Consider the following 13,190-nt stretch of genomic DNA (forward strand, 5'->3'; position numbering starts at 1 on the left):
AAAAAAAAAAAAAAACCACAATGCATCCCATTTTGCAAAACAAAAATAAAGCTGAACACACACACATACACACATATGCATATATGCTGAGAAAAAAAACCTTCAAAAATTATCTACCCAAATGCTAACAATACTTATCTCTGTGTGGTGAGGGCACAAGTAATTTTCATTTCCTTCTTCTTACTTATCTGATTCCCTCAATTTTCTGTCTGTTACCCAATTTAAGAGTAAAATCTATTTTAACTATAAGTACTTGTTCCTAAGACTTGGTTGTTTTTTTTTTCCCACTTTAAGTAGCTGATATTAATAACTCTTTCTTAATTTTAGCTCTACCTAGGAACTGATTTCGGGAAGGGTTGGAGAAGGGTGGGTGGGGGGTGAATAAGAAAAGAAGATGCTGAAATAGTCTTTGCTAAACTGCTAAAAGCAGCTTCTGGAAGATCATCCCACTGAGACCGAGAGAGGTGCTGGGATCAAACTAGGACAGTCAGACCTTCTGTCAGGCACGCTGTGGCGGGTCACCGGCCACATGGCTGCTGAGGGAGATAATTCTTAGCTTCTGCAATACCTAAGGCAGCTGGCCATTAGCCATGACTCATGGTGCAAAGACAGACAGGTCGGCTAAGCAATGTCCCTGCAGAGGCGAGACAGATAACGAGCCCAAAGCCCAGCTGCAACAACAACTCAAGAGACACTAGGGTATTTTCTAACGAAGCCTGCAAACACCAAGTTCAGTTCCAAGAATTCTCAGAGAAGCCCCAAGGTCCCCAGACAGAGGCCCTGCAAGGGAGGCCCAGAGGAAAGACCCCAATATTCTGCAAAAAGGTCCTATTCCTAAGGTCTTAGAATCTCCAGTTTCTTCAGAGACACTCAGGCTTATGCCAGTGCCTCAGTTTCCACCAGGGACCCATAAGGGAAGGAGATGACGGTAGATCTGAAACCCAAGGTCAGATGTCTTGCCAGGACCTTCTGCTGCCATAACTGGCTGGCACGTGCCTCATGTTACTGAAATGTAACAAAATGAGTTTTTCTTGGATAGCAGAAAACCAGCAAGTAGGCTGGCTGTTAGGATTGGGGGTGGAGAGAATGGAGGGTGACACTCGCTGTAAGAACACTCATTACGATAAACTTTATATACTAAAAAATCCTGTCTCTAAAGTTACCTTGGTGGTGGAGGAGGGAAGAAAGAAACAGGTTTTATAGGAAGACTTCTACTGTCCAATTATTGTGTAAATCAGAAGGAAACACTAAAGAATTCTATTTTTTTATTATTATTTTTTTTAGAGACACGTCACATCACAGCTCATAGCAACCTACAGCTCTTGGGCTCAGGCGATTCTCTTGCCTCAGACTCCCGAGTAGCTGGGACTACAGGCACCCACCACAATGCCCAGATATTTTTTTGTTGCAGTTTGGCGAGGGCCAGGTTCAAACCCGCCACCCTCGATATATGGGGCCAGTGCCCTACTCACTAAGCCACAGGTGCCGCCCCGCCATAGCATTCTTAAGCATTTCCATTGAGGAAGCATTGAAAAGTCCATCAAAAAGAAATGTCTAAAATAGTACTTGACATCCACAGAAGCACTGATCAGAAATTCACTTCCACCTTCCATCTTGCAGAATCAATCACCAGACGCCTGTGTGCCCTGAGACCCCCATCATCTATTTTTATATATCAAAATGTGACTTGTAGGCAGGGGCTGAATAGTCAGGACCAGACCTTCTCGGCTTACTGAGACTCAGGAGACACAACGCCTCTGCAGAAACCTTACCCACATTTAGCCTCTCAGCATTCGGTTTCATTTAACTATGTTGCAACAGAAACATCTGAAAGTATTAATTATAGATATTTCTACACTTTATTCACAGCACAAACATTGACTCAGCATTTGCTAATTGCCGGGAGCCCAAAGGCAAGCCACAAGACGATTGTCCTTCCATGAATTTCCTCCTGGTTTAGGAAGTCAACAGCGTTTCAAGCCTTATTTCCAATAGCATTAAAGTGAAATTGTCCCTCCAGATAAACATTTTGACAGGGACGGGGGCGTGTGGGTGTAAAGAGAAGGGGATTAAGAGAAAGCAAATACTTTAGGGGAAGATTTACTACACTCCCATTTCAGAACCAGCACATGCATTTCTAGAACTTTTATGGTACATCTTCATAATTGCTCCTTTGGCTGTTTGCTGTGAATTGTGAATTTGAGTACCTCTGAGCAGTTTCTTATATATTATTTTCTCTGTGCTCTTTGCTGCCAAGAAGCAGCTCAGATTGGAAGGATGAAAAAAAAAAAAAACTTCTAGGTCTGAATGGAATTCAGGACCCTTGCTCTATTGCAAAAAAAAGTGAATCGCTTTCAGCTGAAACTTTGCGTGCCTGCTCGTCTTGCCTCAAGCCCACTACAGTCTGGCTAATCTCTTGGGTTAAGTAATTTTCCTATATTTACGACAAAGGACAGCCAAACACACAGATTGCAAATAAAACACACGTAGGGGTAAGGCAGACAGAAATGCAACATGACGGCCGGCCTTTCCTTCCCCAAACTTCTTCTGGTGTCCGAGGACAGCCTCGGGCAGGACGTTATCTTCTGTATTATGCCAACACAGAAAAAAAAAAAAAAAAAAAAAACCCTTTTCTCAATCATGCTTCTTTTAAACTATCCCATATAAATCTTAGAACAACACAGAAAAGTACAAGCTCATCAAACTGACACATGTAATTCGAAAATAATGTCCAGAATAAATTCGCTCACACAAAAATGAAGAAAGGGGATGGGCTGGTGACATTGATGGATGATTACAGCAAAAGAGATGGTACCAAATAAAGTCGCGTTGTGGTGTGCAAAGGCAAACACACATATACTTCCTATGTAACCCCTGTGGAGGGTGTAGAGGCTCAGGGAGCTGCAAGAGATGGAAACATTTGCCCAAAAAATACTTTGACAAAGATTGTCTGTGTAATGGGTACTCGATGCCTCTTCCTGTTGATACTAAGAGGTCTCAAATCCAGACTGAGACTTATCTTTAACAGCACTTAGCATCGGTATTAAGATCGGCAAAGGACGTGGAGACACAGGATTCATACGTGGTGGCAAAACAATACATTGGTAAAACAATTTATTGGGAAACAATTGGCATTGTCTTGTATGGGTGAACATCAGTCCGCTTTATGATCCACGGTCTTTATTCCTAAATTTATGTTCTAGAGAGCAACTCTTCCTATGTGTGCCAAAGATATATAAAAAATGCTCATGACCATGCTGTTCAAAACATAGGAAGGAAGGAAGGAAGGAAGGAAGGAAGGAAGGAAGGCAGGCAAGCAGGCAGGCTGGCCAAAATCAGTTGTGGTCTATTACAACAGTGAATATGAATGACCTACTGGTACATGCATCAAAATGTATGAATCTTAGAAACATAATATTCAGTAAAAGAGCAGTTGAAGAATTATATATAATATGATTTTAATAACATAAAGGTCAGAAATAAGCCAAACTAAATCCGTTGCTTAGGAATATATCCAGCCATGGTAAAACCTAAAGAAAGCAAGGGGCGGATCTACGAGAAGATGGGGTAAGGGCTACTTTGGGGTGCTGGAGGTGGAGGTGAGATTTAACCCAGGAGGAACAATGTCCATTTTCTTAAATGAAGTGGTAGGTTTTCACCTGTTTATTTTGTTTTTATGATTTGCAACTTACCGATGTATCACGTATTAGTTCCTATGTCTGTATCAATGATTATATGATAAAAAGAAAAGCCACCACCCAGCTGACTCAAGCCACATCTCCATGGATGTGAATGAGCTTCCCTTTCAGACCCTCCCTTTTCTTCACCACACAAAGCTGTTTGGTTAAGCATCTTAGAAACAGAATCTGTCCCATCACTACCCTCTCCAAAACTATCCATGGCTCCCCATGGCCTCAGAAATGTATAACCTGCCTTTCAAAATTCCATAAAATAGCACCTCTTTGGTCTGATTATATATCACTCTCAAGTCTTACCCTCATGGTAAACTAGATGGCTTAAAATTTTCTAGACTCATCCAGAATTTTTCTATCTCTTTGCCTTTATTATTATTACTGTTCTTTAAGCAACACATTCAAACCTCTTTTTGCTTTTGTCCCTGCACTCTCTCACCATCCGTGTTGTTCCCTGCGTGGATACGTGCAAGTTCCATCCATCAGTCAAGGCCATGAACGCTCGCTCAGTCCATCTAGAAGGCAGTACTATGCTTCCCAAGCCAGGGAGCACCTTCCCTTGAGAATCCGCAGCGTTCTTTACTCACTGCTCATGGCCCTAGAGGTATAGGTGTCCCCTCTACTTGTCTTAGCGCATTCATTCAGTAGTGTGTGCAGGGCACTGGGACGCAGGTCATGGGTAAGCAACATGTAATGATATCTTGTTCAAGATCCATGGAAGGATGAAAGGGAGTAAAGAGTTAGGCAGAGTTCCTGGGCAGAGGGGAGGCAAGTGCAGAGCCTCAGAGACCAGACAGAACATGGGCCAGTGGAGAAATGACGTGCAGAACAGAGGAGGCAGCAGATTTCCCCAAGCCCCACTGGAGACACCCCTGGAGGGTACAGCAAGGCACCCTGCATTTAAGTGTATTCAGGAAAATCTGCCGGTCGGAAGCAACACTCACACGCGGTGCAGGACACACTTTGGTTCTCCTCCCTCTGACACACACAACAAAGAAACCCCAAGATGTAGCTAAGTATTCTACAGAGAGAGCAAACTGCAAAAAATCTTAATTCATCTGGCCCTTCACAGCAAATCTTTTAATGTGCTAGCTAAAGTGCTTTGTGATGTTAAACTCAAAAGTAGGCCAAAAAGCTAAGCTTTTTACACTCTCTTTATAGAAAAAACAGTGTCAGACTTTTGGTGGGGTGGCAGGATGGGTATGTGTGTGGCAGATGTATTTACAGGTGTGCTGGTCCCTTTGGGGGACCAGTGTTGACCATATCAACACTTTGATAGCTGAACGTTTAGTTTGCCCTAAGAAGTTTGTGGGGAGCAAAGGATGGGCAGTTGGAGTTGGCAGGGTGAGAGAAGAATGTGAGATAAAAGTCAAATTGGGGAGTTTTAGGAACTGAAATTTACTTGGCAAATAAGAGAAAGTATCACAAAAATTGTAAGGTACATTCACAGTAGGGAGATAGTGACTTCTTTAAAAATATTTCTTTCCAATTGTGCAAAGGGAGAACACAGATAATAAACTTTCCCAGAATGATAATAATAAACATTTGTATTTGGTGCTTTTTAAAAATAAGGCTCATTACCTCCACATTCTCTAAGTGAAAATTAAAATCTTGAGATGCTAGTTGTTGGTCATGCATGAGTGCGGCATACTATTGACTTATATTTTAATTTTTTAATTAAAGTTCAATCAGAGTGTGGTCGATGTTAGGTCTGGTCTAATGTCCTCAAGGTAGTGGACCAAGGGGATGTGTTCTATTTGCATATTTTTTTTAGTTATGACTGAAATACCCAGATCGTTTAGGCAACATGCCAGCCAAGAAAATGTGGCCCAAGGGAAGACAAAAAAGGAGTGCTGGGATTGACAGAAGAAAACAAAAACTTCTACTCAGGTAGAGTTTGGAGACGTATCCCAAGTCACAACAAATAAGTCCTCGTGTGCCATGTCTCATCCCATACAAGACAAGATGAGATCTGCTAACTCCACCAGAAGATTCAGAAGGGGTGGCATCTGTTTGGTTGTGACCCTGGACACTGGTTAGTGACTTCCAGCAATCCCAGGCTCTCGGTCATGGCAAGGTAGTAACATATCTGTGGAAGGAGGTGACCTGAGCCTTAAGTACACTGATTTCTCTTCTTCCCAGGAAAAAGGTAGAAATCCTAGACTTCCTGTTGCTGGTTGTGAGAAGCAGAGGGTCTCATCTAAGATTCCCCTGTGCTGTCTTCAGGTTCTAAAACCAAGAGGAACCAGCTTGAAGGAAAGAGAAGTCAATATATTTGTGTGTTTCTCAACTTGGTGAATGTGGACACTCCACCCAGAGAACAAATTTTTGTGTATAATTAAACATGGAAATGTTGTTTGCCAATCAACATCCAATCAGTCTGTGATACTCTGAATATCATTATTGGGAAGCTATGATTTCCCTGCAAATTGCTTTTTTCATTTGTATTTTAAGACTCCTTCTCATAAGACTATACCGACAGACTGAAAGTTAAGGGTTTAAGGAAGTTCAGTCCAGTGTGGGTCCCAAGCTTACCATGAACCCTCCAGGTAGGCGTTGAGGCCTTTGCGGATGACATGGCCCAAGTAGCCATTTTTCTCAGCTACGTGCTTTGCCCATCTGAAAAGAAAGGGGAATAGAAAATATGCAAACTGTGGAAAATTTAATAATCACTTTTTTTCTTCAAATGATCCCAATAAATCCCACTTGGGGAATATTTTGCTTATTAGAATTTTTATAGAGCAACAAACAAGAACTGAATGTTAAGAAGGTAAATAAAATGCATTTTGAAAGATTTTCCATTCAGTGTGCTTTCTTACGAATGCTTAGGAGTTGTCTTTTATGAAGACAAAGACATATAAGGTACATAATGAAAAATACCCACACACGTGGAAAAATACAATCTTCCTCAAGAGTTCTAATATTCTCTCTTTTAAAACATGTTTACTAATTTAGTATTAGATTTATTTTGTTTCCATCTCCTAGTTTATCTTGAAGGGGATTATTTGTAATTAACTAGTCTGTGCTAATCTTTAGACTTACAACTAGTACAAGAATAGTGTAAGAATGCATAACTAATAAGCCAATTGAAGGGGGCAATGGAATAATTTTTAAATATACTTGATTACTACAAAGGAAGGTCAAGAAAAGAGAAAGAAAGGCACAAAAATGCCAGATGAGACAAATAGGAAATAAATAGTAAAATGGTAGGTTTAAGATCAAACATACCCATAATTACAGTAAATGTAAATGGACTAAATACTCCAATTAAAAAACTAAAACTATTGAACTAAATAAAAAAAAATATGAATACTCTGCTATATTTTGCTTGTAAGAGACATACACTGAAGCTAAAGAATGGAGAAAGATTGTAAATAAAAGGATGAAAAATATACAAACTCTAATAATAATACCTAGTATAACCATATGAGCATCAGAACATTATCCTAAGTGAAGTATCTCAGGTATGGAAAAACAAACACCACATGGTCTCACTAATAAGTGGGAGGTAAACGATGGATATACATGGTCATAAAGTGATGTAAAGGACATGGGAAACTAAGAAGGTTGGAGAGTGTAAAAGGGAAGGGGCAAAAAACATACCTTATCAGGGACAATGTATATACTACTCTGATGACAGGCACATTAAAAACTCTGACTTCAAGATTATACAATTCATTCAGGTAATAAGAGTAGTAGTACTCCCTAATATTTTGAAATAAAAGTTATGAAAAAAGAAAAATAACCTTTTGGAGAGCCAGGTTATTGATTTGCAAAAGTTGGCAAACTTTTTTTTTCTGTAAAGGCTAAGATTGCAAACACAGGGTAGCTATAAAGTTTATGTGCAATTTAAAATAGTGTGCAATTTTTAACTTTTTAAGTTGTATGTGAAATTTATGGCCATTTTGAACTTTAATCTTTGTGTTGCACATTTCTCTTTGTTTGTTTTACAACTCATTAAAAATGTGAAAAAGAACCATACAAATTAAGGCACTAGGCCACATTTCATCTATGGACCACAGTTTGACATTTTTAGGTAGGCTAGACCTCACAAATGGGCCTCTTTTTCATCATTCCTTAGAAAGTTACTATAGGATATGTTCTACCAAAATGTAGATGCAGGGTGGCACCTGTGGCTCAAGGAATAGGGCGCCGGCCCCAAATACCGAGGGTGGTGAGTTCAAATCCAGCCCCGGCCAAAAACTGCAAAAAATAAAACAAAACAAAATGCAGGTACAGACCAAGAAAGAGAAAGAAAGGGGGCCAGCGAAGAGGACAGCTAAAAAAGAAAGAGATGGAGAGAAAGGGAACCCCTACAATGATGACAAAGTTGATGACAAAGTATAAGGGCACTGTCCCAAGAAGAGTAAATTAATAGAATACTGAGATAGGTCTGGACATACTGGGAAGAGATTTAGACGCCTAGACAAGAATGTGAAGATCAAATACAAAGAAAATGATTAGTAAATAGAAGAGCTAAGCACATAGACAACAATACACAGTAATTAGTATTCCACAGAAAAGAAACTGAAACTATGCAAGAAAGGAAAAGTAATTATAGTATACTACATGGCTCAGCTATAGTGGTGATAAGAATGTAAACCCTGACCCTGACCTAAGCAAAGTGATTGACTTGCTGGGAAGATGAAAGAGGGCAAGACTTGTGAATGTGTGGAATAGTGGGAGGTGACAGAATGTAGGAAAGCTGCATCTTTACCTTTCACAGCGACACATCAGTAGACAGTGCTTAAGATGACAATACCAAGGGTGGTTTAAACATGTTAGGTAGTACCAGAGAAATAAAAAGAAATAAGTACCCTGTTTCCCCCAAAATAAGACCTACCCCCAAAATAAGCCCTAGCAGGATTTCTATGCATTTGTTAAATATAAGCCCTACCCCGATAATAACACCTAGTGTTGGGCATGGCTGTGCAGATATGCTGCATTTCTGTGCAGACAGGAAGACATATCCTGAAAATAAGCCCTAATGTGTCTTCCTGAGAAAAAATAAATATAAAACAGTGTCTTATTTTGGGGAAAACACAGTAAAAGTGATTTATCTAGGGAGCAGGAAACAGTCTAGAGGTAAGGTGGGGTGGGGTGGGGTGAAGCAGGCAGGACATTTTTCTTTTTCTCGTTTTGAATTATTTTTTAATTTTTAATTTTTACCTGGTCAAATGATTTGGCTTTTTAAATTACATGCATGCATAACTGATGAAAATAAAAACTCATTTTAGAAAATGCCCAAGCACAGGGAATACAGGCTACGGTTTTCCCTTCATATGCAACATTTGAAAAATTCTTACACAACTGCTTTCTCGGGATCCCTAGGGAATGTCTCCAGGTTGCCCGTGATATAGTAGAGCGAGCACCACAGGGTCCCTTCCATGTGTCCCCCTTGTGCAGCTTTATGGAAATATTCACCAGCTAATGTCTGTAAAGAGAAATGAACAATGTAACACCGGGTCCTCCTCAGAGGGCTGTTTTCACCACAGACGAGGTGGTGACGGACTTAAAGCCTGACTTGATCGCAGACTTATAACTTCTAACAGCTTTTTTAAAAAAAGAAAACAAAGTCAGGGTTAAGGTACACTTCCAGGAAGAAAGCCATTCACAGAAGCCAGCCGCTGGGCTGTACGACCTCGCCTCCGCTATTCTGTTGATTGAGTTTAGCCAATAAGTAAGACAACGTTCAGTGCCGAACACCATCCCCATCTCATTTGATCCTCGCATAACCCCTGCAGGCTACACAGAAGACGATTATCAGAAGTCACACCCGGTGAAAATCCAGCCATTTGCTTTCCTAACCTTGCTTAATACTTTCTTCAAACTCATGCGTAAAAATTGCATTTCCAGTAGGAAGGTGAGAATTAGAATTTGACAGTAAAAAAAATTCCACGCTCCCAGATGTGTGAGAGGGTTACCAGACATAGACAATGCAGAAAAATATACAGCCTCCTGTGTCACCAGGGAGGTAGAGGGGAAAATAAAAACCAAGACTGAAAAGGGTATATTTCCACTGATGAGTATAATTTTTCTCTGGCAGTTAACTATAGGTTTTTTTTTTTTTTTGCAGTTTTTAGCCGGGGCTGGGTTTGAACCCACCACCTCTGGCATATGGGGCCGGCACCCTACTTTGAGCTACAGGCACCGCCCAGTTAACTGTAGTTTTTTAAAAGCACGGGCTTGCATTGAAGTCAGCCAGACTTGGGTTCAAATTCCAGCCCTGCTCCTTACTAGCGGTGTGGCCGGGGGCACGTGAGTTACTCTCTCCAGACCTCATTTCCTTCGCCTGAAAAATGTGGCTTCTGTTAGTACCCAGAGTAAAGGGCTGTTAGGATTAAATGACTTATTCTCAAGGTTTGGAACAGTGCTTAACAGAGAATAATCTTCCAATCTCCCCCAGCCACCACCCCACATTCAAATCTGCTGCTGCCACAATTTTGTCCCTTGCAATAAATGCCACCTCTATTCTTCCATCTTTGAGGCCAAACTCTCAAGCACCTTGGCATGATCCCTCCCATTGCTCACACCCCACATAAAATCCATCAGCAAAGCCTGTTCGCTCTACCCTTCAGATACCCGTGGGACCCAATCATGTGGCTGCCCTGGCCCTGCCACTGCTCCTGCCCCCGTCTCCCCCACCATCCCCTCTCACTTGGATCCAAGGCCTGAATCCCCCACTCCCATCCACGTCCCCCCGTCAGTTGTCTCTGCCAGGACCCAGAAGGAGCCTTTTATTTTTTTTCCTTTATGAAATCATAACTGTGTACATTAATGCATTTAGGGGGTACAATGTGCTGATTTGATATAGAATGTGGAATGCTTACATCTTAATGATTAACATAACCATCACCTCGCTTACTTGGTAAGACATTTATACTATATTCTTAATAGTTTTGAAATGTATCATTGCATTATGCACATTAGGTAAAATACAGCCCATCACTGCTGTGCCCAAGACTGCCCAGAAGTTTCTACCTCCCTCAGAGCAAAAGCCAAGTCTCACACTGACCTCGTCAGCTCCTTCCTGGCCCTATCTCCCACCCTCCGACCTCTCTCGATTTCTAGACTCTCTGCTGTCCCTCTCACATGCCACGGTTGATTCCTTCCTGGGGCCTTTGCCTCCCTCTGGAATGTTCTGTTCCCAGATATCTACAAGACGCCTCTAGGAGTCTGTACCAGGTCACCTTCTCAGAGAGGCCTTCCCAGGTGGCCCTCATGTCATGACATCTCCCAATCTGCCCCCTTCCCATCTTCCTATTTGGTTTTATTTCTCCCTATAACACATGCCCTCCACTCTCCTTTATATTTTTATTTATTTATCATCTTTCCCCTCCTGGAATGAAAGCTTCCTAAGAGCAGGGACGGTTTTGTTGCTATCTCCCCAGGGTGTCAAGAAAGCATTCAACAGATTTGGTTGGGTGTATCGAGCTCGGATTCTTACTACTATCATCAGCACTGCTATTAACAGACAGGGCTTCCAGCTCACACTGGGCTCCAGGTCCTGACTCCACTAAGTGTACAGCTCCAAGTCAGTTAGCCTCTCAGAGCCTCAGTCACCTATTCTGCAAAATGGACATAACCACAGAGGCTACTTCAGAGGGGAGCTGGGCTCATATGAGACTGCCTGGTGTTTGACACAGCGGAAGTGCTCAATCAACACTGACGATTACTATGGTTGTTTTCATTATCACTGAACCTGCTCTCACACCAGGTAACCCTCTCTGGACTCAGCTCTCTTTGCTTCCAGAAAAATCAGTCCCTGCACCCCCTTATATCGTCCCCTCTCCTCCATGAAGCCTTCCTGACTGCTTTGCCCTCCACTGCCCCCTCTCCAGAACTATTGGGTCATGCCATTGACCACACACTTGGCACTTTGCTAAATACCACCCTTTGTTCTTCACTATCTTGTTTTCCTTACAGGACCCCTGAGCCCCTTGAGGACAGGGACTGTGTCTTTACCCATGCAGTGCCCGGTGTGGGCTGGGCACGCAGCACACCTTTGCAAATGCGTCACAACCAAGTGACTGACCAGCTGCAGAGCTGTCTCAAGTCCAACTCACTTGGTTCCTTCCGGGAACTCCTGGGAACACGCCATCCAAGTACAGGACTCCAAGATTGTACGATGCATCTGGATTCCCCATGTCTTCTGCTTTTAACCAGTACTTTGCTGCTTTGGCATAATTTTTCTTGAATTTGTGGTAATACCATCCCAGGCCGTTGACTGCCTGATGCAATCCCTGAATTTTACAACAAGAAAGAAGTTAACTTTTTTTTAACGAAGTCTAAAGTGATCTGGAAGCCATCGTTATGGAAGCATTCTGCCTGAGCCCAAACAAAACATTCCCTTTCTCTCTTGGGGGGCAGATGGCATTAAAGGAAAGCTAAGTGCTAGGAAACAGAAGCCCCCCTCAGAGTCTTCCCAGGTGGATTACACATGGCTGCTGCTTGGATTTCTGCCTGCCAGCTCCACGGTGACACTGGCCCCCAGATCACTGTTCTGCTCCTGTGGGCTCGGATGCAATGCCCTTGTCTAGAAAGGGCCTTCTACTGCCCCGCAGTATCAACAGTGCTCTTGACATTCGTGAGCGCTCAGCTGAGGCCTGAAACCTACCCTAGCTGGGATGATTCCTAGCTGACCTTCCTGCCCATCTTTCATGCTCCTGCCCGGAACAACAACATGCACGCTGAGCAAAGCCCCACAGCAGCTCACTGGGAAAACACAGGGGCTCTGTGTCTACTAGGCACCCCCAGTTTTGATTTGGGGTTTCAAGTCTGGTAGGGGGAGAAGCAGAAGGGGACACGGATGGAGAAGGAAGGAAGGTTTCAGAACTGTCTGACCCTGGAACTGGCCCCAGAGAAGGGCCCTCCAGCCTCTTCTTCTTGCTGAATTCACTCTACAGGTATTGCCCACTTTGCCCAGATGTTCCCACTGGATTCCACACAACAGCCTCCAGCCTGCTGGTTACATGCTCAGGAGTCTTGCAGAGCTGTGAGTGGTCCTACAGAGCCTCCTGCCCAGCTTGAGGCACCAGCATGCCGACCGAGGCACACAGCCCTCTCCTTCCCCACTTCCTGCCAGACCCACACACAACCATGAACAAGCGGGAGGAAAGGAATCGAGGGGCAGACTGTGTACCCGCCTCTGTAAACGTCTCAAGTCAAGAGCCTAGGTAGGCAAGCAAATCTCTTTAGCCTTCTCTTTTCGACAGTGGAGAATGGGTGTTCTGCCGTTTCTTAAGAGACGCCAAGAGTGCAGCCTACACCTTTCCAGCCTGCGAAGGCTCCTAGAAAGCTCAGCCTCTGGTCTGTGTGTTAGAATCCAGGGGCCAGAAAGACCTCGAGTGAGAAACCAGCAAAGCTCGTTGTAACACAAGCGCCACAGGGCCGGGATCTTGGCTTCGTAACCCCGCCACACAGAAGACTCTCCATAAATATCCAATGAATGAGCAAAAGCCACTCTTTCAGTGCCGATGCAAAGCTGAGAGAGCTCCA

At 42.9% G+C, this 13,190-nt stretch overlaps 1 protein-coding gene across 1 annotated transcript in view; it reads right to left on the reverse strand.

Annotated features, from left to right (window-relative positions):
• SEL1L3 (SEL1L family member 3) overlaps positions 1-13,190 on the reverse strand; it is a 104,965-nt gene that overhangs the window by 19,670 nt on the left and 72,105 nt on the right. Inside the window, exons 15-17 of the mRNA XM_023515335.1 lie at positions 11,759-11,935; positions 8,999-9,126; positions 6,228-6,311 (exon numbers count right to left, since the gene is read on the reverse strand). Coding sequence (XP_023371103.1) covers positions 6,228-6,311; positions 8,999-9,126; positions 11,759-11,935 — 389 coding nt within the window. The remainder of the gene's footprint in view (positions 1-6,227; positions 6,312-8,998; positions 9,127-11,758; positions 11,936-13,190) is intronic.

The sequence above is a fragment of the Otolemur garnettii genome, unplaced genomic scaffold, assembly GCF_000181295.1.
Source record: "Otolemur garnettii isolate 467f Iridium unplaced genomic scaffold, OtoGar3 scaffold00069, whole genome shotgun sequence".
NCBI lineage: Eukaryota > Metazoa > Chordata > Mammalia > Primates > Galagidae > Otolemur > Otolemur garnettii.